Source organism: Ictalurus furcatus, chromosome 9 (assembly GCF_023375685.1).
Source record: "Ictalurus furcatus strain D&B chromosome 9, Billie_1.0, whole genome shotgun sequence".
Lineage (NCBI taxonomy): Eukaryota > Metazoa > Chordata > Actinopteri > Siluriformes > Ictaluridae > Ictalurus > Ictalurus furcatus.
Window position 1 is genome coordinate 25,994,059 of NC_071263.1, and position 23,806 is coordinate 26,017,864.

The 23,806-nt window shown below is 39.3% G+C and overlaps 1 protein-coding gene across 4 annotated transcripts; it reads left to right on the plus strand.

Annotated features, from left to right (window-relative positions):
• The first annotated feature begins 38 nt into the window (after positions 1-38).
• On the plus strand, positions 39-20,572 carry sanbr (SANT and BTB domain regulator of CSR). 4 transcript variants are annotated; one of them, XM_053633004.1, is made up of 21 exons: positions 39-943; positions 4,351-4,503; positions 5,168-5,357; positions 7,014-7,107; positions 7,309-7,559; positions 7,714-7,772; positions 9,208-9,368; positions 9,472-9,558; positions 9,734-9,844; positions 10,048-10,171; positions 11,603-11,755; positions 12,953-13,098; positions 13,337-13,436; positions 15,365-15,397; positions 15,524-15,623; positions 16,139-16,227; positions 16,315-16,343; positions 16,513-16,586; positions 17,520-17,608; positions 17,727-17,818; positions 19,495-20,572. In XM_053633004.1, exons 2-21 carry the CDS (start codon positions 4,354-4,356, stop codon positions 19,529-19,531), a joined length of 2,169 nt encoding a protein of 722 aa, XP_053488979.1. In that variant the 5' UTR covers positions 39-943; positions 4,351-4,353; the 3' UTR covers positions 19,532-20,572. The 4 variants fall into 4 exon arrangements, with proteins under 4 accessions (XP_053488979.1, XP_053488977.1, XP_053488980.1 ...); XM_053633006.1 differs by lacking the exon at positions 39-943 and adding an exon at positions 4,946-5,081 and having other exon boundaries at positions 4,401-4,503; XM_053633002.1 differs by lacking the exon at positions 39-943 and having other exon boundaries at positions 4,142-4,503.
• Positions 20,573-23,806: the final 3,234 nt, after the last annotated feature.

Consider the following 23,806-nt stretch of genomic DNA (forward strand, 5'->3'; position numbering starts at 1 on the left):
TAATTAAAAAAATAAGAAAATAGCTTAACAACATGATTAGGTTATTCAAAATATGATCAAATCTATTTTCCAATAAGTAATGACTTATTATGAATTATTTTCGTCTTTAAGACTTATTCTATCTACTTTCGTTTTTAATGTGATGTAGTGGGTCAAACTCCTACAAACAGTGTAACGGTTTTATTTGTTTAAAGCCTGGCGCATTAATACAGACTTCGGCGCGTATTGATGAGGTCACAGCTGCGCGTGAGGTTTTTTTTTTTTTTAACAACGGTTTCGGAGCGCAGCCAATCAGATTTCTGAACAGAAATGATCCGTTTTATACAAACAAACGTCTTTAATGTTTTACTTTACAGAAATGTTATTAAAAGAAATATCACTGGGTCACAATTATTATTATTATTATTTATTTATTTATTTTTTTTTACCGAAATTCGACCGTAAACCATAAATCACCCCGTTTACAAATTGTAAATGACCGGAAGGACGCTGCTGGTCACCATGGCAACGAGGACGCCCTCGCGCACCTGCTGCACTGCGGCACCGGAAGCGCGCGCAGACAGGAACAGGAGCGGCTGACCGGCTCAGAGAGGAGAGCTGCGTTTAGCATCAGCCCGCTAAAACGTTAACCTATTTACATCTGCAAATATTTGTGTTTATTTTTCTGCGGCTGCGCATCAAATCCACTGATGAGAGACGCCATTAATCCCGTTTTAACACCGCGAGCGCATTAATGCTGCAACCGGTCATCATGAGCTAAGCCTTTTTATATAAACATATAAACATACATCTATACATGTATAACAACATGCAGCTGTTTGTATTCTATAAACCATATATCCGGTGTGATTCCTCATTGAGATGGACATGTGCTCAAGGCGCTCAGGAACGGCTGTAAAAGGACAATAGCATCACTGTGGGGAGAAGAAACACAAAATAAAACGTAAGCAAAGCCAAACTACTTCTTACCATTTCCTGTTGACTGTTTTTCATGCGTTATATATCTGCTGCTCATCAGAATATATACAGTATGAGTTGTAGTATAGTAGTGTAAGCTACTAGATGCAGACTTTTATGTGATTTCTTTACCTTGTGTTTAAACGTTTGACTGTAATTCATCTGTCAGGCAAAACATTTGTCAAGTTATTAAAGAACTCAAACCTTTCCCAGTCTACAAATGATCCGATATCCGATCTCAACGTGTAATAATGAACTGGTAATCAATATCCAACGACATATGGTTTATGTCCTGACTCAGTTATTACAATGTAAGATTGTACACAGCTCACATTTTACCACACACTCGCACAAAAGGAAGAAAGAAAAAAAAAGAAAAAAGCAGATGGATATGTGAAAGTAAATAAATGAATGTAGGAAGAATGAAAGAGCAAAAAGAAACAGAAAAAATGAATTGAAAGAAAAAGAAAGAGCTAGGATTGGTAGAAAAAAGAAAGAAAGAATACAGGTTAGACCGATAATTGAGAAAGAACTAGGATAAATAGGGAAAAAAAAGAATGAAAAAGAAAACAGGATAGACAGATGAGAGAAAGAATGAATGAAAGAAAGAACTAGGATAAGTAGAAATGAAGATGGAAAGAAAACAGGATAGACAGATAGATGAGGAAGAAAGAAAGAAAGAACAAGGATTGGTAGATGAAAGAAAGGAAGAAAGAAAACATGATAGATAGATGAGAGAGAGAGAACTAGGATAGGTAGAAAAAAAGAAAGAAAGAAAGAAAACAGGATAGACAGGCCAGAGAGAATGAATGAATGAATGAAAGAAAGGACTAGGATAAGTAGAAATGAAGATAGAAAGAAAACAGGATAGGCCGATAGATGAGGAAGAAAGAAAGAACTAGGATTGGTAGATAAAAGAAAGAAAGAAAACAGGATAGACGGATAAAAAAAAAAGAAATAAAGAAAACTAGGATAGACAGATAGATGAGAATGAATGATGGAAAGAACTTGGATGGATAGAAAAAAAGAAAGAACTCAGATAGACAGATAGATGAGAATGAATGAAAGAACGAAAGAGCTAGGAAAAAAGAAAACAGGATAGACAGATGAGAAAGAAGAAAGAACAAACTAGAATAGACAGCTGAGAATGAATGAAATAAAGAAGTAAGATAGATAGAAAAAAGAAAACAGGATAGACATAGATGAGAATGAAAGAAAGAAAGAAAGAGCTTGGATAGATAGGTAGAAAGGAAGAAAGAAAGAAAACAGGATAGACCGATAGATGAGAATGAATGAAAGAAATAACTAGGCTTGGTAGATGAAAGAAAGAAAGAAAGAACTAGGATAGACAGATAGATGAGAATGAAAGAAGCTAGGACTGGTAGAAAAAAGAAAGAAAACAGGATAGACAGATAGATGATTATGAATGAAAGAAAGAACTAGGATTGGTAGATGAAAGAAAGAAAGAACTAGGATAGACAGATAGATGAGAATGAAAGAAGCTAGGATTGGTAGAAAAAAAAGAAAGAAAACAGGATAGACAGATGAGAGAAAGAAAACAGGATAGACAGATAGATGAGAATGAATAAAAGAAAGAGCTAGGATTGGTAGAAAAAAAGGAATAATACAGGATAGACAGATGAGAAAGAAAAAAAGAAAGAAAGAGCTTGGATAGATAGGTAGAAAGGAAGAAAGAAAGAAAACAGGATAGACCGATGAGAAAGAAAGAAAGAGCTTGGATAGATAGGTAAAAAGTAAGAAAGAAAACAAGGATAGACAGATATATGAGAAAGAAAGAAAGAACGAACTAGGATTGGTAAAAAAAAAAAAGAAAGAAAACAGGATAGACCGATGAGAAAGAAAGAAAGAGCTTGGATAGTTAGAAAGTAAGAAAGAAAAAAAGAAAGAACAAGGATAGACAGATATATGAGAAAGAAAGAAAGAACGAACTAGGATTGGTAAAAGAAAGAAAGAAAACAGGATAGACAGATGAGAAAGAAAGAAAGAGCTTGGATAGATAGTTAGAAAGTAAGAAAGAAAGAAAAAGAAAGCACATGGTTATTTTAAGCGGTTGTGATAAACGGTCATTTGCACATGTAAACACACCGTGTCTGGATTCCAGACCCAGAGGATGGTTGATTTAGACCCAGAGGATACATGATTTAATCTCTGGTCCGTGTATCTGTCCTTCTGGTTGGAGAACCTGAGCAGCGCTTCACATTGCCCTCCATCCCCACACTCACTCTGTGATCCATCATCATCATTTCACCTCCAAACATTAGCACTAACATCACTAACAACAGCCGGAAACGTAGAACTGATGTACCCTCTCTGCACTGGTATAACGTTTTACCAGTGCACTCACCATTAGTAAAACAGAGCATGTAGAGCAGAAAAACAGAAAAAAAATCTTAGTACTGATTTTAGTATTATAAGTTTGATCTCCTGTTCATTCTTAACCCAGATACACGCTTCTACCACCAAAACGTTCGTATCTAGACACCTGGTCCTCCTTCCTGACCTACAGTAACTGGGGGCTGATTCCTTTCAATAACAATTGCAGAAATAATTGTAAAACGCATTCCTATAAGTCTGTAAGACACGTTATATAGTAGTGCACAGCCCTCCGTTACGTTTTTGTCCTTTAATGATGTTGCCTCATATTCTCTTATTTCCTCACCTCAAAATGTCCTGTTTCCTTACCTCACATATGAGGTCCTGTCATATTTTGCTCTTTTGTACCAACCAAATATTTCCAGTGCTTACTTACCTTGTTGCCTGTATGTATTTACAAATATAAATACGTTTCTAAAATGTGTTTTAAGACGTCTGACTCTATAAAAAAAAAAAATAATAATAATAATAATAATAATAAGGATTTTAAAAAGGGTTGGCTGTTTGATTTGAACACAGTATTAAGCTACGGATCATCGCTACAGTTTGTTTACTGCAAAATATACGATGAATAGAAATCAATTTAATTCATTAGTTAATTAATAGATTGAATAAATAAATGTGCTGTGTTTTGTTTTGTTGTTTGGACAGTTTATGGTCATGCCATTAAGATAGAGAGAGAGAGAGAGAGAGCGAGAGAGAACTCTATTGATCCCTGAGGGAAATTGTTTTGACATTACAGACACCAAATACTAACAAGACACACTTATCTGTAAGTCAGTAAGTAAGGTAGATGCATACAGTGTCATGTGACAGTGAGTTAATAAAGATAATAAAAACAGAACCATAAAGATAAGTGAAGATGATCTGAGGTAGGCTGATAACATGCAAAGTGTAAATGTAAGTCTTGGTGATGTTGTGCTTGAGTAAATTGTAATATTATTAATATTGCATGTTTTTTTGTTTTTTGTTTTTAACTTTCACTCTATTGTTTTTCAGATCATGAATCGTCTTTGTAACGTGAACAATAATTTCCCGTACGATAACAGTCTCCTGGTGTTGGACATGGTTCTGCGGTCGCTATGGGGAACCACACAGCCAATCAACTGGGAGAACGTAGCCCGCCTAGTTCCTGGTTTCACTCCCAAAGAGGTAATTACGAAGTGAAAGTTGGTCGCTGACCTCAAGTCAGAATAGAAAACAGTGGAATGGGGCTGTGAAGAATTCACGGTATGGTAATCAGACATGTTTCTGAACTTTTTTATTTTCCTCTTACCCAGCCCACCGCAAGATAGACATATAAATGTACATATAAATGTCGGGAAAATCTATCTCTATATCACATGCCGATGTCCATGGACCACAGGTTCTTGGGAAAGTTGTAAGAGTCACTGTCGAGTCCAACTGCCTTTAATTTAAAAGCTGATAATCGTTAGTTATGCTAGCGTTTCCGCAGCTTCCCCTATTAAAACCAGCCATTTTAATGGATGTTTTGCCACTCAGTCAGGCCGAGGGAGGCGTGTTCCAGCAAGTAAGTGAAGTCAATGCATACCCTCTATTAGCATTTGTTGCAGTTCTCATTTGTGACCACCAGGTGCAAAAATAACTCAGTGGAAGCTAAGCAGGGCAGCATGATTGCGCAACATCTAGAATGGAGAGCAGATCAATGGAAGATGGTCTTATATCAGATAAATAGCAACTTGTTTTTCAGTGTTGGTCACTCAGAAGAGGTGATTAGCATTTCAACATCTTTTCCAATGTACGTAGTTGTGAATGAGGACTTTATGAAGATGAAAAAAAAAGTGTGTGTGTTTAGTGTGCACGCAGGTTTGATGAGCTGAAGAGCACAGGGAGTTTCCCCCTGGTAGACGAGCAGTGTAACGCGCTGACTGGGGCCAGTGGCTCTCCATCTGAACCGCTCTCCACTTACATCCGATCCACTTTATTGGACCTTACCAGGGAGACAGGGGAGCCACCGACCAATCAGAGCGCACTCTCAGTGTCGGGTAAGTCAAAGAGCAGGGTTTGAACAGGAAACTTTCTGTAACCCAAATTTGATAATGATACTAAAAAAAAAAAGTAAACTTTTGGATATGAGGTAGGACAACTAAAAAGAACTTTTGGGACAGTGTACATAGATCATTTCTAACTCGTTTTCCTCCTGGACCTTCATGTAGAACACGTTTATCAAACTTGAGCTTGAGACAGTTCAACCCAAGACTTAAATCAGGTGTGTTCGCAGGAAAAAAAGTATTTAACTTTTTTTTGGTTAAAAATAAACAACATTTTTGAGCAAGTACATAAAAATCACTGTTCAAAACGGTCTCCTTACCTTACCCCGATTCACAACGGTGAGCTTGTAGTAATGATTTATAATTTGAGCTGTCAGGTCGGATTTCGCGGGAAACGTCAGTTTGACGTCATTCGTCTTTGCGTGGTTACGTCACGTCCGTAAACAGAAAGAGGAAGAGCCGGCTACTATATCGCCTGTGTGGGGGCTGAGGATGGTGGAGTGTTTGTAGCTTGTTCTTACAACAGTTGCTTGGAATTTAAACTTGTCATCTAGATGGCTGCTTTAATCTGGATCGTTCTAAACGCAATCATCGTTGACATCTGGGGAATCAGCTGTTGTCAAAACCAAGAAACCTCGAACTGCAGAGAGCCCGCAGTCCAAATGGGAATGCGACAGAGCCCGTGCTAACACGAGAATAAATATTGAGAATTGGCTTTTGAGAAGTGGCGACAACTCTGGCGCAGAAACAGAGATGTTTTTTATCTGCTGAACAAGTAAGACATTTCAGTTGCTCAATAGGTAGCTAGCTAACATTAGCACACTTGTTCACTTGTTTCAGCTAGGTATCGAGTTTCCTGTGTTGTTTTTTGTTTGTTTGTTTGTTTGTTTTGCTCTGGTCAGTGTGGTAACTTGCACTTATTGTCTGCTAGCTATGAGAGAGAGAGCAATCCACCGACACCTCCGTTGTCAAGTATTAGAGCTAATATACAACCCATATTAGTACCTCAAACCATCAGATTCATCCGCGCAGAGGAGCAGTGCCAAAGCACATCCCACGTAAAAAAAAAAATAAATAAAAAATAAAACTACGCAAGTAACTTGCAATTTTATGTTTCAAACAGAGATGGCGATAGAGAGGCAAAAGTGCACTACTGCAGCTTTAATGCTAAACTGCTAGCTATTCTCTTAATTGTTAGCAACATTGGGAAAATAGCTCCAGTGCAAAACTAAAGGTGAAAAAAAAAACTTGACAACAAACATGTCCTTGCTCATTTAATACAATTAAAGTAAAGGAAAATGCTATTTTCATCGCACTGTTCTTTTCATGAGTAAACGATCATTAAAGTGTTTCAGAGAGACTTTAGCATATTTGAAAAACACTAAGCTAAGTCAGTGATTAGCAACCTTTTGTTTGTTATGATGTACTTTGACCAGTTTGGCTACCGGTATATAAATCACTGGGATGATTGAAATTGTGACTCAGATCCTAAAATCCCGCTTGTGATTACCTGTGACAAATGCGAGCTAGTTTACTAGCAGTTAACTAGAAGAATAGCTACAGCATGCGCTAACATTATCTGCATTATCATACAGTTCCACACCAGCAGCAAACCATGTCAGCTAATGATCAGTAATTGTTCTTCCTCAGGACTGAGCGTGACCCCTGTTGTTCGAGGAGCCAGTGCTGAGACTGAGAACACTGCGAGTACAGAGGATGAAGAGAAGGAAGACCGGGGAAAGAGGTAAAGCTAGACTTATTCATATTGAACGTGCTCGTTCATTCCGTACCTTTAGTTTCAACCTTGAATTAGGTACAGTTGTGTGATTGTTTAGGGAGGAACTGATGTTTTCGTGAGGTTTTTCCGAAGGTATCTTTAAAATGATGTGATTATTATACATTTAGAAACTGTGTTTAATTGCTGCTCTTGGTCTGTCCATCTCAGCCCCATCATGGTGATCCACGTGTGTGACGAAGCGAAGAACCTGAAGCAGGATTTTGAGTGTCCACGAGACCTGTTGGTCAGAGAAATGCGCTACTTCGCCGAGTACCTCTCCATGGACGCCCAGCGCTGGGAGGAAGTGGACATCTCGGTGCACTGCGACGTCCAGATCTTCGACTGGCTCATGAACTACGTCAAGAGAAGCTCTGCGGCGGAAGATGAACCCGAGAAACATGTCGAAAAGCCAACTCTGGGTGAGATATATATACACCGAGGCTCATGACGGAGACTGTGTGCTTGTTGAGATGTTTGATGTATGAAAGTACATCGAAGATGCCAGGCTCAGGTGTCTTGGTGGGTGTTGTGAGTGTTTGGTCATGGTGTGCCGTGTTTGGTGTTTGATTTCAGAGCCCAGCAATGTCATCTCTATCCTGATCTCATCCGAGTTCTTGAAGATGGATGCTTTAGTAAGTGTGGTTACTTTAGTAAGCGTGCGCGCGCGCGTGTGTGTGTGTGTGTGTGTGTGTGTGTGTGTGTGTGTGTGTGTGTGTGTTTTAGCAAGTGTGGATACTTGAAGCCTCAATCACAGATTGCTGAGATGTCAGTTAGTTCATTGTTTAACCTTATACTGAAAATCCAGTAGTACGTCTATTGCTCTTTAAGAGTAATTAAAGTACCCCTGCACTCAAAAACATAATACTCAACTAGTTTACTACTAATAGCTAACGAACTACTTTTAAGATACTTTCGGATTCTGATTATATAGATTGGTGTTTGGGTCCGATTTCTTACGATTTTCCATCCTGAAATCCTGCTCATGTTTACCTCGTGTTTACAAATGCAAGCTAGTTTAATCGCAGTTGACTCGCTGGCTAGCTATGCGCTAGCATTTACATACTGTAGGGTGCGTCTCAATCAGCTCGCTAGAGCAGTAGTCGCGGCACTGATCAGGGAGTCGGCCATTTTAAGGGCTGTCTCAATCGCAGTTATAGAGACCTTCAGAGGACCTTCGGACCTTCACCTGGCAGAGAGTTTATTTGAATGGTTTCAAAATGCTTTAAACAGCTCTTTATACCTAATAATAAGTTGGTCTTTAGGAATATTATGATTCAGACATGAATCAGCTCCTGATTGAGGTTTTAAGAGTCAATACTTTATTGATAATACTTAAAGTGTGGATGCTTTAGTAAGTGTAAATAGGTGTAGCGCTGGGTGTCTGTCTGGTGTGCTCAGCATGCTGCATGACCTGTGATATCCAAAAAATCGTACCGGACACAACGAAGAGGGCAAAGTTAAAGCATGGTCTGTTTTAACAGTCCGGATGGACTCAGATCCGTGACTAAGCTTTTTTCACTCCATACCCCTTTAAAATGACCCACAAATAAATTGCACCACTTCCAGAGGTTCATTTTTGGACAAGACAATTCATGCATTTTGAAAACAATGCAGCACAGTTTAGAATATCGAGGTTTGCTGTACTTATTCAGCTGCAATTTAACAATCTTGCTGATTAAAAAATAAAAGGGGGAAAAAAAAGGTTCAAACAAATCACTGTTTCCTCGTGGGACGGTGCAGTCTGACAGAAAGACAGAAGCTCTGGTCATAATCTGAAAGGAGGATTGGATTAAACTCTTGTTGTACTCAAATCACAAAAATAATCATATAGAGTTAATACTGTATAAGAAAACTATATGTATTATTTTTAGTGTGATTTTTAGTTTTCTTGTTCATGTGCATACAGGGTATAAACTGTGTAACACTTATTTATTGATGGGAATTAAGAACTGCCTGTAGACTTTCATAGCTTTCTAGTCACCTCTGACCGGTGATTACATATGGATGATGATGATGAACATTAATTAGTTTTGCCCATTAGGTGAAGGTTAAATACTGTGTCTGCAGGTGGAGGAGTGTATTCAGTACTGTCACGAACACATGAGCGCCATCGTCGCCACTCCGTGCAACATGAGCTGCATCAACAGCAACCTGGCGTCACGCATCGCCCTGCTGTTCACACACAACCAAGCAGACGACATCAAGGACAAAAAGGACAAGTTTAAAAGGTAAACCTGTATTTTCCAAGAAATGAAATGGATAAAATCAGAAAACAAAGCAAAATGAGTCCTTTTCTAAGCTTCTAACATTGCTGGGTTATGCATCTTTCAGTAAAGTGTTCCAGAAAAAGATCGAAAAGCTGTTTGATCCAGGTTTTGAGAATCACGACTCTCCAGGAAACGCTGCTACGCTGTACAGGTTAGAGAGAAGCCCTGTAAGGGCATTTGAACACATTGAACACCTTAATATTTTGTGCAAATGAGTACAATAGCAAAAGAACGCATTGATAATGCTTTGCTGTGGTATAAAGGTGAATAAGTTTGAATGCCACATTCTTCTTCATCGTCTTCGTCTCTTCACCGTCTTTCCACAGGTGTGGTCTTTGCCTTAAGCTTCTCACCAAAGACACAGAAAGGAAGATCTCGTGCGTTCCGGGCAAAATCAACATCGACTATCACGGGGACATCGTCTACACACACAGCAGGTGCATACGTATCTCTGTAGCCATGTCTGCTTCCTGCACGTTATTATTTGAGGTTATTGGTTCTTTTCAAGCTTCCGTAAGTAAGGATGGTGTACTGATGTGAACATGTTGTGAGGGCAGATCTCAGCGGTTTGTCCGCCGTTTTGTATAGCTTTGAGCAATATGCGCTGGTTTGTGCACTGTTGTTGTTTGTGTCCCCTCAGGCAAAAGGGATGGGACGTCCATGAGTATCTCAACAGCTTATATGAAGAGCTGAAATCATGGGTTCTGGTTTACTGGAGGATCTGGGGCGCCATTAATTATCTCACCTGCTCGTACTGTAAACAGGTAAATATACATAGACTTGCTGTAAACATGCAACATGTTGACAAAATACGTAATTGACCCCACGTGCAACCATTATTGTTTCTATAGGTGGTTTTAGCATTAGTTATGATCCACTAGAATGCTATTATTACCCTTAAAAGTGAAGTAGTCAAAATTTTTCTTTCTTACTAATACAGATAATGTGGAAAATGATGTAGAAATGATAATAAATAACAGTTTAAGCCATTGACTGAGAACAAGTGTATTACTTAGTTGGGAAAAAGATGGTTTGGAAACTAATCTTCCTGTCCAGGAGTGTTTGTTTGTATTTGGATTGGCCTCTTGTCAGTCATTTATTAGACACGCCCCCAACACCCCATCACGTCCTTATAAATCATTATGAGGAGAAGTTGCATGTTTATAGTAATGTATATAATCTTTACGAGCCATTTCAATCTGATTTCCATCCCAAACACAGCGCTGAAAATCACTAATGACCTCCTTTGTGCTGCTGACTCTGGCCTTCTGACCATCCTCATCCTCCCCAACCTCAGTGCCGCCTTCGATACCATCTCCCATTCACTATAATTGGAGCGCCTGACTGACATTGGGGTTAACAGCACTGCACTTCTCTGGCTTTCATCCTACCTCAAGGACAGGAAACAGTTCGTTCTGGTCAAGAATGTCCGAGGCAGAATCGGCCTTGGTTAGTCAGGGTGTCCCACAGGGATCGGTGCTGGGACCACTCCTCTTTATCATCTACCTTTTACCCCTTGGACTTATTCTCCGCCGTCAAGGATTCTCCACTCAGCGTGATGTGTTATCCCGGGTGAAGATGCTAATTCTGTGGGAAAGAGTTCGAGTGTTAATTCCCGTGAGAGTCCTTTTTCCTCAGAGAGCAGTTCTCTCCAGGTTCAGATATCTTGGCACCAGCCTTACACGTCCTTTGTGGCATATCTGATAAACTTCTCCACCGGCTCCAAATTATTCAAAACTCAGCTGCAAGAATTATTACTCACACAAAGTCTACTGACCATATCACACCCTCCGTTATTCAGCTCCATTGGCTTCCTGTCCAACAACAAGTTCACTATAAAATTCTACAGCTCACGTTCAAAGCCATAACCTCAGCACTATGGGTGCCAGAGCCTTCAGTTGCTGTGCACCCAAACTCTGGAAGTCACTCCCACTGCATATTTGTGAGCTGGAGATTAAAACACATCTGTTCAAATGAGCTTATTCATTATAATGAACTCCTCTCTATTATTGCGCCATCTACTTTTATTTTGTGTATCTCTTTTTTAAATATGCTGTTCTTATTGTATGTTGTCTCTCTGTAAGGTGTCCTTGAGTGTTATGAAAGGTGCCAACAAATAAAATTTATTATTATTATTATTATTACATGTATTTATAGTATTTTTAGCCAATAATGTAGATGTTCCCCCGCTGCAGGTTTTCCTCTGCTGTGAGCTGGCTCAGTGCAGGTATCACCCCGAGGCTGTGGTGTACCCAGGCCTGGGCGCCGATCACAGTGAGCATGGTGCCGGGATCTACCCCTGCTGCAAGCAGAGAGCTCTTCGCTTTGACCCAGCTGCCATGCCCACGGTGAGCTAGAACCAGATAAAAATGTGTAACCAAGCTCAACGTAGAACAAACCGCCATGTCCAGGTTAAGCTTGAATTGAATAGCTATGCACAACGTTAGCTAAAATACTTCCATCATAACCGAGATGAGCTAGAACAGCATAGTTATGCTAAGAATTGTCAGTTAGCATAAAAGGCTTGAGTCATCCAGGTTTAGCAAGAACCAGATGACTAAAACTATATAGCTATACACCAACAAGACAACTCTGATAAAACTGTATTGCTATACTCCGTGTTAGGCAGAATACGATAAAAATGATTATGCCTAGGATTAACCAGAACCAAACAAATCTCTTATATAATCTATATTAATCACCCCAGGAATTGCTAGACATTTTATGACTGTCATAAAACAGTAGCTATGCCCAGGATTAGGAACTGAATAGTTACATCTGAATAGCTATTGCTGTGCTCATAAATTTACACACCCCTTGCAGGATCATCAAAATGTTAATAATTAAAAAATAATAAGAGGGATCATTAAAAATAGCATTTAATTGTTTATTTAGCTCTGTCCTGAATAAGCTATTTCACATGACAGATGTTTACATATAGTCCACAAAACACAATAATAACTGAATTTACACAAATGAACCAGTTCAAAAGTTTACATATCCTTGATTATTAATAATGTGTGTCATTACCTGGATGATCCACGACTGTTTTTATGTTTTGTGAGAGTAGCTAGCTAGAACCACATGCGCTGGGTTAGCTAGAACCAGACAGTTCTGATAAAAACTGTACAGATACGCTCAGATATAGCTTAAAAATAGACAACTAGAACCAAACTACTAGCTAGAACCAAACACCTCAAACTGCATAACTACACCCAGGAGTAGCTAGAACCAGATATCTCTAATCAAACCGCTTCTCTTTACCCAGGGTTAGCTAGAACCGAATGCCCTGGCTTATCTACAACGAGACAACCTTCATAACACTGTCTAGCTGGAACTGGACAACTGATAAAACTAAACACTACTGATAACACTGTATAGATATGGTAAAGGTTAGCTAGAACCAGAGAACCCCACTAAAATTGTCTGGTATTACCTGGGTTAGCTAAAAACCACCAGCTTAGACGATGTACTGCTATATGTACTAGACACTATCCAATTGTTCTGTAATCACTGCAATTCCCTCGTATGTGTGTGTACCTTAGGGTTGTAAGTTGAGGGACCATGTGGTAATTGCTGCAGAACCTGGGGACTGTGAAGGCAACATGAACTCTGTCCAGACTCGAATACTGAATGACCTGCTGCTTCACAGAGACACTGTGTGTGTGAGCTCCCCAACAGCTACGGACAGGTCCAGAGTTCATGCTAACCTCTAAGTTAAAAAGTATTGCTGTTGTTTTTTAACAGACCTTCTTTGTGAGCCATATTACTGATGTAGCGATTATTTGGTCTGACACAGAGGACAAGGGAAATGACTTATTTTTGCTTTGTCCATTTATTTAGTTATTTATTTATTTATTTCATTTTTAATGTCGTGTATGACTCACTAACCTTCAGACGTTGACCCTTGTGTTTGTGCTGTGCCGCAGTTCTGCGGAGTCACCTAAACAGGGTGAGCAAGTGCACGACTGCGACATCACACTGGACCATGCAGCCCTAAATGTTCATCAAGCTAGAGAAATCACTGCTGTGAGTCTCCTGCTTTATTTTATTGTCAAAATCATAATCACTACTTTCACACTGTACTTATGTTATGTAAAAAAAATGTCTGGAAATAAATCAGTATTCTTTTTGGGTAACAACATCTGAAAGTGCAACAGAGATCGGCCTCCCCTTCTGATATCCGGCCCTAGTTTGGTCGATCTTGCCAGCATGACTTCAAAAACATCAAAAATACTTCATAATACTGACATCATTCATGCACCCAAATGTTTCTCAATTGACTGTGGCTCTGGGTTCATATCCAAATGAAAACACAGAATTTAGAGTTTCAGGATTGTTGTTAACTTGAAATTAGACCCCTACCACCACCAGACCCTGAGTAAGCTAAAACTCTATACACATGTCCAGAGTTAGCTAGAACACTACCCCATGCCAAAGGGAAGTTTAAACTATAGACATGGCCAGTGTAAGGTAGATCTGTATAACCAGACTTAGGCTTAGGTAGAACCTTACACCTTAAAGATAGTAAGCTATAACTGTATAACCAGACTCGGAATCAACTAGAACACTCAGGCATGCTCAGAGGAAGCTAGAACTGAGGACCTGAGACTTTGAGACTTGTAATTTGGACGATTTACTGAATATTGGAGGTTCTGACATGGACATAGGCTACACAGCTGTTTCGTTTAACTTGAAATAACGTTAGTGTGGTGCAGTTCATTAAGGTGGTCAGTGCCAGCCAATTATATAGGTAGACAATTATTAATGACGTAATTGTAATTAAATTCCATTCAGAGCTTGGTGACTTGAACTCGACTTGTATAAGAGCTTAGGGACTATGCAGTTGACTTTGATGGGAGGGTGATGTGTCTTACATTCAATTTGCACTTGATAGCTACCAACTCAACTCAAATTTGGGCATAACTTGGCTATGGGTCAAACTTAGATATAACCCAAACTTAGGCATAGCTCAAACTTGGGCATAAAACAAACTAACATTATGGATATCTCAACCTAGGGGTAACTCAAACTCATGGATGACTCAAATTGAGGGATACCTCAATTTTGGGGATAAGTCAACCTTAGGGATAACTCAAACTCATGGATAACTCAAATTGAGGGATACCTCAATCTTGGGGATAACGCAACCTCGGGGATAACTCAACCTTGGGGATAACTCAAACTCAGGGATAACTCAACCTTGGGGATAACTGAAACTCAGGGATAACTCAACCTCGGGGATAACTCAAACTCAGGGATAACTCAACCTTGGGGATAACTCAAACTCAGGGATAACTCAACCTCAGGGATAACTCAAACTCAGGATAACTCAAACTCAGGGATAACTCAAACTCAGGGATAACTCAAACTCAGGGATAACTCAACCTTGGGGATAACTCAAACTCAGGGATAACTCAAACTCGGGAATAACTCAAATTGAGGGACACCTCAACCTTGGGGATAACTCAATCTTGGGGATAACTCAAATTGAGGGATACCCCAATCTTAGGGATAAGTCAACCTTAGGGATAACTCAAACTCAGGGATAACTCAACCTTGGGGATAACTCAAACTCAGGGATAACTCAAATTGAGGGACACCTCAACCTTGGGGATAACTCAACCTTGGGGATAACTCAAACTCAGGGATAACTCAACCTTGGGGATAACTCAAACTCAGGGATAACTCAACCTTGGGGATAACTCAAACTCGGGGATAACTCAACCTTGGGGATAACTCAATCTTGGGGATAACTCAAATTGAGGGACACCTCAAGCTTAGGGATAAGTCAACCTTAGGGATAACTCAAACTCAGGCATAACAAACTTAGAGATACCTCAAATTTGGAGATAATGCCAACTGAAGGATAACACAATCTTAGGGATAACTTTGGGGCTGCAACACTGCTGTTCAGTCAGTCTCAACCACGACTCACTCCCGGTAATCTGTTTCAGTTTTCCCTTTTGAAGAACTGGAGTCTGCAGCTGGTGAGTACACACACACACACACACACACACACACACACACACACACAAAACCCACTCCAAAGTAACAGTGTTTGAGGTGAATACAGTATATTTCAGATGTTTTTACTTATCTTTGATGTTACAAAGCGGCAGCAGTCTTTGTTGTCTGAGGATGAGGACTACACTACGGGGTCAGAGGTCACAGAGGACGAAGTCGGGGATGAAGATGACACATCAAAGAAACAAGGTAGGCTGAGGTTGTGCTTAAATAAGGTTTTACAGATCATCATCATCTTGCTTATTAAAATCTTCCTGAGAGTGTGGGCGGTTCTGTCTCATATTTCTCACTGTTTCAACCGTTTTGAAACTCTTCTTGAAAAATTGCTGTTTTTAATGCTGAAAACGCACTGTATAGAGTAAACAAAAGACTAACACAGTAATTACACTGTTTCTGCTTCACTAGCGCCACCTACAGATTATCCTTTCAACTAACCTGGCTGTTAATTGTTTTTCTTGAATTTTTCTTTAAAAATAATTCCTTTTATGCCAAGTTTACTGGTTGGTTAATCCGGAATTTATTTAAAATAAAATAAGACAACATCCAAACATTATGGTCTGGGGTGTAAATAATATTTATTTAGTATTTAATTCAGAAGAAGAGGCTGTTTTTGTTTGTTTGTTTGTTTTTTGCTAGACGTTTGCAGGCTTGAACTACTTTACTGTTTTTAACATTCAGATTTATTTTTATGTTTTCTGTATTAGCTGTAAAAAAGCCTAGAAAACCAGGCAAGCTTTTGAAAAGACAAGTGTCCTCGCCCATACTGCACAAAGAGCGAGCTGGAGGAGATAAGGTGTGTTATCAGCGTATTATTTTATTTTATTTCTCCAGTTAGACTCCAGCCTTCTCTAACTCAACCTCATTGTTCATCTTTTTACAGGGCGCTTCAAAGGACTCCACCCCATTCACGTACGTCATATCGGTCTCCCTAATATGTTACCAAACTGACAGCTCAGTGTGTACACTTATACACTATATCTAACACACATATTAGGTTGTATCATGCAGTGACAACAAATTGTTGCCTTTTTTTTTAATCTCCATCTTCTTTCCTTCCTTCCATCTCTCGTTTTCACAGAGTGAGCATGCAGAAGAGTAAATGGGACAGCACTCGCTCCTTGAGGTTTAACCAGGATGCCCAGAGGGAGGAAGGTCTCTGCACTCCACCGACATACGTTTATCCTCTAATCCGCTCAGTCTCGCGCACACACACACACACACACACACATAGCTGTGTTTTCCATCATTATCACTAACCTGCATGCTTTCCTGTGGTGTGGTGGAGTGAAGAGAAAACATGAAACGACCCACTGATTAGCCTTAAATCGTACTAAAGCAGTTCTTTAGCAGATACATGTATTAAATTGATGTACTGTACTGCTAGAACTATGCAAAGCCCATTAGGTATAAATGTTATAATGTTATTGTGGCAGTTTATACTGTGTTTTATTGTCAAAAAGCTTTAGTTGTGTTGTCCATTTGATCTCTGTATCAGTGTTATTGTGGAGAGGTGTGAAATGTTTGTCCAGCAGGTGGCTCACACCCTTCAACCTTTCCCATCGCCCTGCTCAGCAGCAGCTAAACACAGAGTCACGATACTCGACACACAGAAACCCAACAGTGTCCCGATTAATCTTATAACGGACTTGCGGCGATAAAATAATTCATTTGTTTATAACGATTGAAAACGTCCGATAAGTCGATTTCCGCTCCACCGGCGGAATGGAACGCGAGAAAGGGTTAAGAACTAGAAACGCCGAAATTAAGAATCATGTTCAGTGCTGTAGATGACTGATAAAGGTTTATAACAGCGAGCTGGATATTATAATGAAATTGGTATCCAGAATGCTTCAAATTTGGAAAGTGGTGATTTAAAACTCCAGTTTGTCTTCATTCTTATACACATATGATATATATGGCTGCAGATTTTCATTCCATTAAAAGGACAGATGGTTTTTTAATTTATTAGTCGTACTTTCTAATGTCATGGTGATGTCTTTTCTCCCCCTCCTCCCTTCTCTCTCTCTCTCTCTCTCTCTCTCTCGCTCTCTCTCTCTCTCTCTGCCTCTCTCCTGCTCTGTGTAGACCAAAGGAGAATGATGGAAATTACTGAGCATCTCACGAAGATGCGCTTTGGTGATTTGGAACAGAGCAAGTTAAAGGACACTAAGGAGGTAAAGCAGAACCGTGTTCATTGTTAAACGTGTGAAGGAGGAGTGGAAATGCACTGTAACAAAAAGTGAATAGAGCAAAAGTTCTTGCTTTAGTGTGTGTGTGGGGGTATGTCCTTAGCTTGCAGGAGGTATCTACTCCAAGTTGGAGGCGCAGTTTAAGAGCTCCACTCAGCTGAGTAACAGACAGAGCACCTCAGACAAAACACTCCGGTATGGCACACACACACACACACACACACACACACACACACACACACACACACACACAACACTGTAGCTTAGTATCAGTACAGAATAATCTTTTAGTTTTTATATAAGAAATGAAACACTTGGTGGAATGCTGTGATAGGAAAATAATCAACGACATGGCTGTGTATTTTTCAATAACAGCCCAGTGTTTGATTCCTCTTATAACACACCACTTATAACACTGTTGCTCTCTTAAAAGTCTCTGCAAACTCTGCTGTTCGAAAGAAGTCATAGCTTCCCTCTGAATGCAATAAAGCAATCAGTACGTTCACATGGACAACAATATTCCAATATGAACCCGATTAAGACGGTACTCTGATTAAGAAACTAGCATGTAAACAGCGATTATTGATGACCTTAATCTGATTAAAGTCATACTCGATGTAAACCCAAATGGAATTAAGACGTGTGGAGTATTCCTGTTTTAGTCGCATTATGGAAGTGCATTACAGACATGTACACACCTTAATCACACTATTGACGTCGTGTGGGAGTTTTCACCGCATTGTGCGACAGGACACGTACACACACGGCAGCGCTCAACCGTTTGACGGCAAACAAGAGAGCACGGCTGCGTCCCAAACCGCGTACTTGCCTACTACAGTATATAGTAGGAGATATACATGTATTTCAGCTACTATATAGACGGTAAGTACGCGGTTTGGGACGCAGCCCACGGCTTCAAGCAGTCGTCTGTTTGCACGTACAGCACGACAAATAATTAACCGCACTTGGAGCGTTCATAAAATTAAAAATAAAAACACCCAAAACTGTATACGGTACCATAACGAAGACCAACTGTATGTCGATACGTGAAATTCTGGAGGGAACGTCGGACGGCGTGGCGTGGGGACGTAATGACGTGTGCCGTTAATCCATCTATATTCTATAATATGTAAAACGGGAACATGAAAGGGATATTCTAAAAGTGACTCATGTAAACACCTTAATCAGAATATTGTCTTATTCAGAATAAGGTCAATAATGAGATTACTGCTATCCATGTAAACATAGTCAGTGACACTGGAGACTCCTTCCAAAAACGCTAAATTAAAGTCTCCTGACAAAACATTCACTGTATCAAGAGTTACACACATTTTGTATCTGCTGTAGTCTCTTTGTAAACCGTTACTATAGAAACGATAATGTATTAGATCCAGCACATTAATATAAACCTGTGATTTGAATTACAGTCAGTACTGCTGTCAGCGCTGGGGTTATAGAAATTAATCAACACTTTCTGACCAATCAGAATCATGAATTCAATAGTGTCGTTTAAATATATCTAAAATATAGTATGTGTTATCATACCGGCTGAAGAATCTCTATGCTCAGATATGCAACTTCCCCCCAAAATTTCCACAACAGCTTTGTTTTCCCATTATCAGTTTTGTTTGTTTTTCCCATACCTGTAAACTTCCAGGAATGGTGTATATTCAATTATGTGAACCGCTTCCTGTAACTTCATACTGTAGACATGTCTGTGTCTACACACCTTTACAGTCCAGCACAGGGATGATTTTCTAATCATTATTCTTTATTATGTTAGCATGGTGATGTTTATTCCTCCTTTTTTTCCGCTCCTTCTCTATTTTAGATTCGGTTTTTTTTTTTAACCCTCCTTTGGTCTTTTTTAGGGCGAAGACGCGCTCTGGACAGTCTAGACCAACGTGAAAGAAATAACAGGAGAGATGGATGTGCTGACACGCATGTGAATGAAACAAGAGACTTGTGTAAGAGGTGTAAAAAAAAAAAAAACACGTCCTTTTAATCATCCTTCTTATCCAGCGTCCTTCTATCCAGCCCTTTTCAGACCGTCGAAAGGCCTGCAATATCGTACCGGAAAATCATTCACGCAGCAGAAATGGATTAAAATACACTGGAAAAGAACAGCATCGCAAAAGCTTTCGGAAACTTTGCCTTCTCCTTTATATATTGTGCTGCTAGCTTCATAAGAGTACCTTGTCCTTCTTTTCCTTTATCTTTCATTTGGGCACTCGTAATTCCTGTCAATATCATTCTGTAACCCGTTATATACATTGTGCTATATACATTCATGGTCCTCATGTTCTGATCTCAGGTGAACAAACCGCTCCAACCCTGCTGTAGTAATCTGCACTTTAATCCATCATAAACAAACACAACAAAACAATCTAGATCCAGATTCTCTACAATAAACAAATGGAAGCTGAACTCTAATGCGACTGGGATTTAATTTCCTTAAACCTTCATGAAAAGCTGAAATGTGGGTGTGGGTGAGTTGTGAGAGGAAGCAAAATTGCTGTTGATGGGGATGGATATGGATTGGGTTGGTTCTTGTTGAGTTAATTGGAGTTCATTGTTGCTAATTATAGCTGATTGAAGATTATTTATTGGAGGAAAGGGCACTTCTGTGGGTGACGGTAATCAGCTGTTATGGGGTTATGTCTGGCGTGATAAAGCAGCAGCAGTTTTCAAAGCCAAGTGCTTCCTTCAGTCGCTTTCCACTGATTGCATGAGCTTAGAGTAATGACAATAGAGCTTAGTCATGATTGGCAGGACGCTCCACCAGCATCCAACCAGTGCTGATTCTTTTTTTATATTAAGACCTTCTGTTATCACTAATGCATGCCTAGACTATAGATTTTATTGAGATTTTAAACTGACAGGACATGCTGTTATAGGAAAATAATCCACTATGGGTCGTTGTGTTGCAGCATGTCCCGAAGTGTTGAATTTCTCTTACTTACACTACAGAAATTTGCATTTCATGATCGTTTCTATGTACAGTTAATGTTGTGGAACATTCGCGAGACATTGTTCCTGTTATCACTTACGTCCTAGCAGCTGTATAAAAAGTCATTCCATCACCAGCCTCTCTTTTTCTCTCTCTCTCTCTCTCTCTCTCTCTCTTGAAAAGAAACGGGGGGAAAGCATAAACTTTCCCATGTCTGAAAACTTACTGAGTGTTACAAAGTGCTGACACTGGAGACTCCTTCCATAAATGCTAGATAAACATCTCCTAACAGAAAACCTCTCAGGGTTTGGGGTTTGAATCCCGCCTCCGCCCTGTGTGCGTGGAGTTTGCATGGTGCTTCAGGGGTTTCCTCCAGGTACTCCAGTTTCCTCCCCCAGTCCAAAGGCATGTGTTGTATGCTGATTGGCATTTCCAAATTGTCTGTAGTGTGCGAATGTGTGTGCCATAGTGCCCTGTGATGGGTTGGCACCCCGTCCAGGGTGTCCCCCGCCTTGTGCTCTGAGTTCCCTGGGATAGGCTCCATGCTCCCTGTGACCATGTGTAGGATAAGCAGTACAGGAAATGGATGGATGAATGGATGGATATATTTACTCATTATAATGTCATTTTTCTCTACAGTAAGAGCTCATTCACACGGTGCATAATCTAAAATTACTAATACATTTATTTATAAAACGTCTTGATATCTAAGAAAGAAAAAAAGTCTGTTTTTCTTGACATTTATGGAATGCATCAGTAATTGGCTGTACTTCTGATTGGCTGGAATCGTTGGACGTAATGCTGATTGTTTTTTCCCAGGCGATTTACAGCTCAGGCCAATTAGCATTTGGCTCAGTAATTGGTTCAGACTGGTGAGATTACAGCACTGGGGCTCATGGGAACTCTGAGCACTAATGATTATGCGTTGATATCCTCTGTGATGACAGGAACCTCTGTGATCCGCTTTGCTCCTTGTCAATCATGCAGTGCATTTGGGCTCTTTCTTTGCTGTACAATTTTTCCGTATCCACTTCATTTCTCCATCTCTCATAGAAATCAAGAAGCCACTGCTCAGACGAAGCAGAATGTAGGCTAGCAGTGAGGGGAATACCAGATCTTTTCAGTGAGTCAGCTGAAGAGCTGACTCTTTGGACTCCCAAATGATTCACTGCTTCTTTTTGTTTTTTTAAACCAGCCAAAATAGTTTTAGTAATTGGTTTAGTGAAATCCTTCTCTATCTTGTGATTATCAAACAGTCTATTCTGCATTGCTTTAGTCCAGGACTGGCTCTAAATAATTACTCCGTGCAAAACCACTCAGATTTTGATGAGCTTCACTTAATACTTTTCGTGTTAGAGAATCATGAACACAGAATACCGAATCATTTTCAGCAAAAACATCACAAGATCTACCGTATTTGTCTTTCCCCCCATCTAAAAAACGGCTCTTCATTTAAAAGGTTCGCCTTAAAGACTCGATTCAGAGTCGACTCATTCGTGAACAACATTCTATATAGCAGTGGTTCTCGACATGTGGTCCAGGAGTCTGAAGCGTAGCCAGAAGTTCTGTCATTTTTTTTTTTATCACAACCCAACATTATTAAAGTTATTACATTTATCACTGACGTCTTATAGTTACTACCGTGTTTGACTGGTCACTTTAATTGAATGGGTTTAATCCAAACCTCAATAAGTCCTAATCAAGCAGGCCTCTAAATAATGTCAGCTTGTTTATACAGAGTTTGTTGTCTTCCCGTCAAAAGTTCAGGAACAGGAAGCTCTAGTGCTCCATCGTGTAGCCAAAACATTACTGTACATACTGGAATAATGATCCTAATGTTTGAATAGCAAGATTATATTCCTAATAAACAGTGGTCCAGCCTACAAAAAGTTCAAGAACCCCTGCCAATCTATTTGGATACTTCATCAGCTAGACAGTCTTCAGTCATGCATCTACAACATTCACTTATGTTTATTTACAGTATAATATGTCTAGGTTTTAACCTATCATTTAGATCAGCCTGCAGGAGACGTGGCGAATCGACACTTTGCTACAGCAGGACAGGGAAAATAGTGGCTGTGTTTTTTGTCATAAGACAAAGAGCAGTGTACACACACGAGCGCGAAGATGGACAGTAGTTGCATTCTCGGTGTGGGAGGTCAAAGGTCATATCCGGATTATTCGCTGCCCCTTTGTTCATTGTGCCTGCTGATGAAAGCTGCTCTCTCGTCATGGCCTTGAGTGATGAAAAGCTTTGTGCCTTATGGGTGTAAATAATATAAAACACTAACCAAATCAGCCTCACAGTATTGTATAGAAAAACATTTTAATCTTCTTTTTTTTCTTTAGCCATTTAAATATCTTGACTTAAATATGTTAATATTGACATTTTTGTTTGAGGGTTTTCATTTTGATATTATAACACTTTAATATTATGATGTTAATATTTATTTTCTTACAGCAATAATCATGGGTTATAGATTGTAATACATTTGTTTTTGTATTAGAGATATGATTAATACAACAACAACAACAACAACAACAACAACAACAAAAACCCTTTGCCTGTCATGATGAGCGGTAGCCACTAAAGGGAGCTGTTTATTCCTAAAGTGCTCCTGTGAAGAATCCACTCCTCATTGTTGTTTGTATTGTTTTCAAGTTCACCTCTTGGAATAGGCCACTACTATTTATAGGAGCTAATATAAATAGATACAGCAACAGTTTTGATTGGCTTGATTTTATGTTTATTTGATAGTGACTGCAAACACCATGCATGTCTCTGGCAAGAAACGATCACTTTCACATGCATGTATGTATTAGGCTCGTTTTCTTATTGGATAAATTCAATTTATGTTCACAAATCAGGACCTGACATACTTTGTGTGTGTGTGTGTGTGTGTGTGTGTGTGTATGTATGTATATATATATATATATATATATATATATATATATATATATAATATATGTGTGTGTGTGTACATATATATAATATATATATTATATATACATATATATAATATGTGTGTGTGTACATATATATATATATATATATATATATATATATATATATATATATATATATATAGTATTTATTTTTAAGAAAGAAATTTCTGTGTAATTTTCATGCACTTTACAAACAATGATTATAAACAGATCCCTTTTACTTATTTTTTTGAGTCTAAGCATTTGCAGGAACACTCAGTCAAACTGGGGTGCAAAGCCAAAGTCGG

What these genes read in the sequence shown, in the direction of transcription:
- sanbr (XM_053633004.1), top strand. Translation starts at nt 4,354, where the DNA reads ATGAATCGTCTTTGTAACGTGAACAATAATTTCCCGTACGATAACAGT. An exon ending in CCTGCTCGTACTGTAAACAG is followed by an intron (nt 10,172 to 11,602) that starts GTAAATATACAT and finishes CCCCCGCTGCAG; the next exon opens with GTTTTCCTCTGCTGTGAGCT. An exon ending in AGCGAGCTGGAGGAGATAAG is followed by an intron (nt 16,228 to 16,314) that starts GTGTGTTATCAG and finishes ATCTTTTTACAG; the next exon opens with GGCGCTTCAAAGGACTCCAC.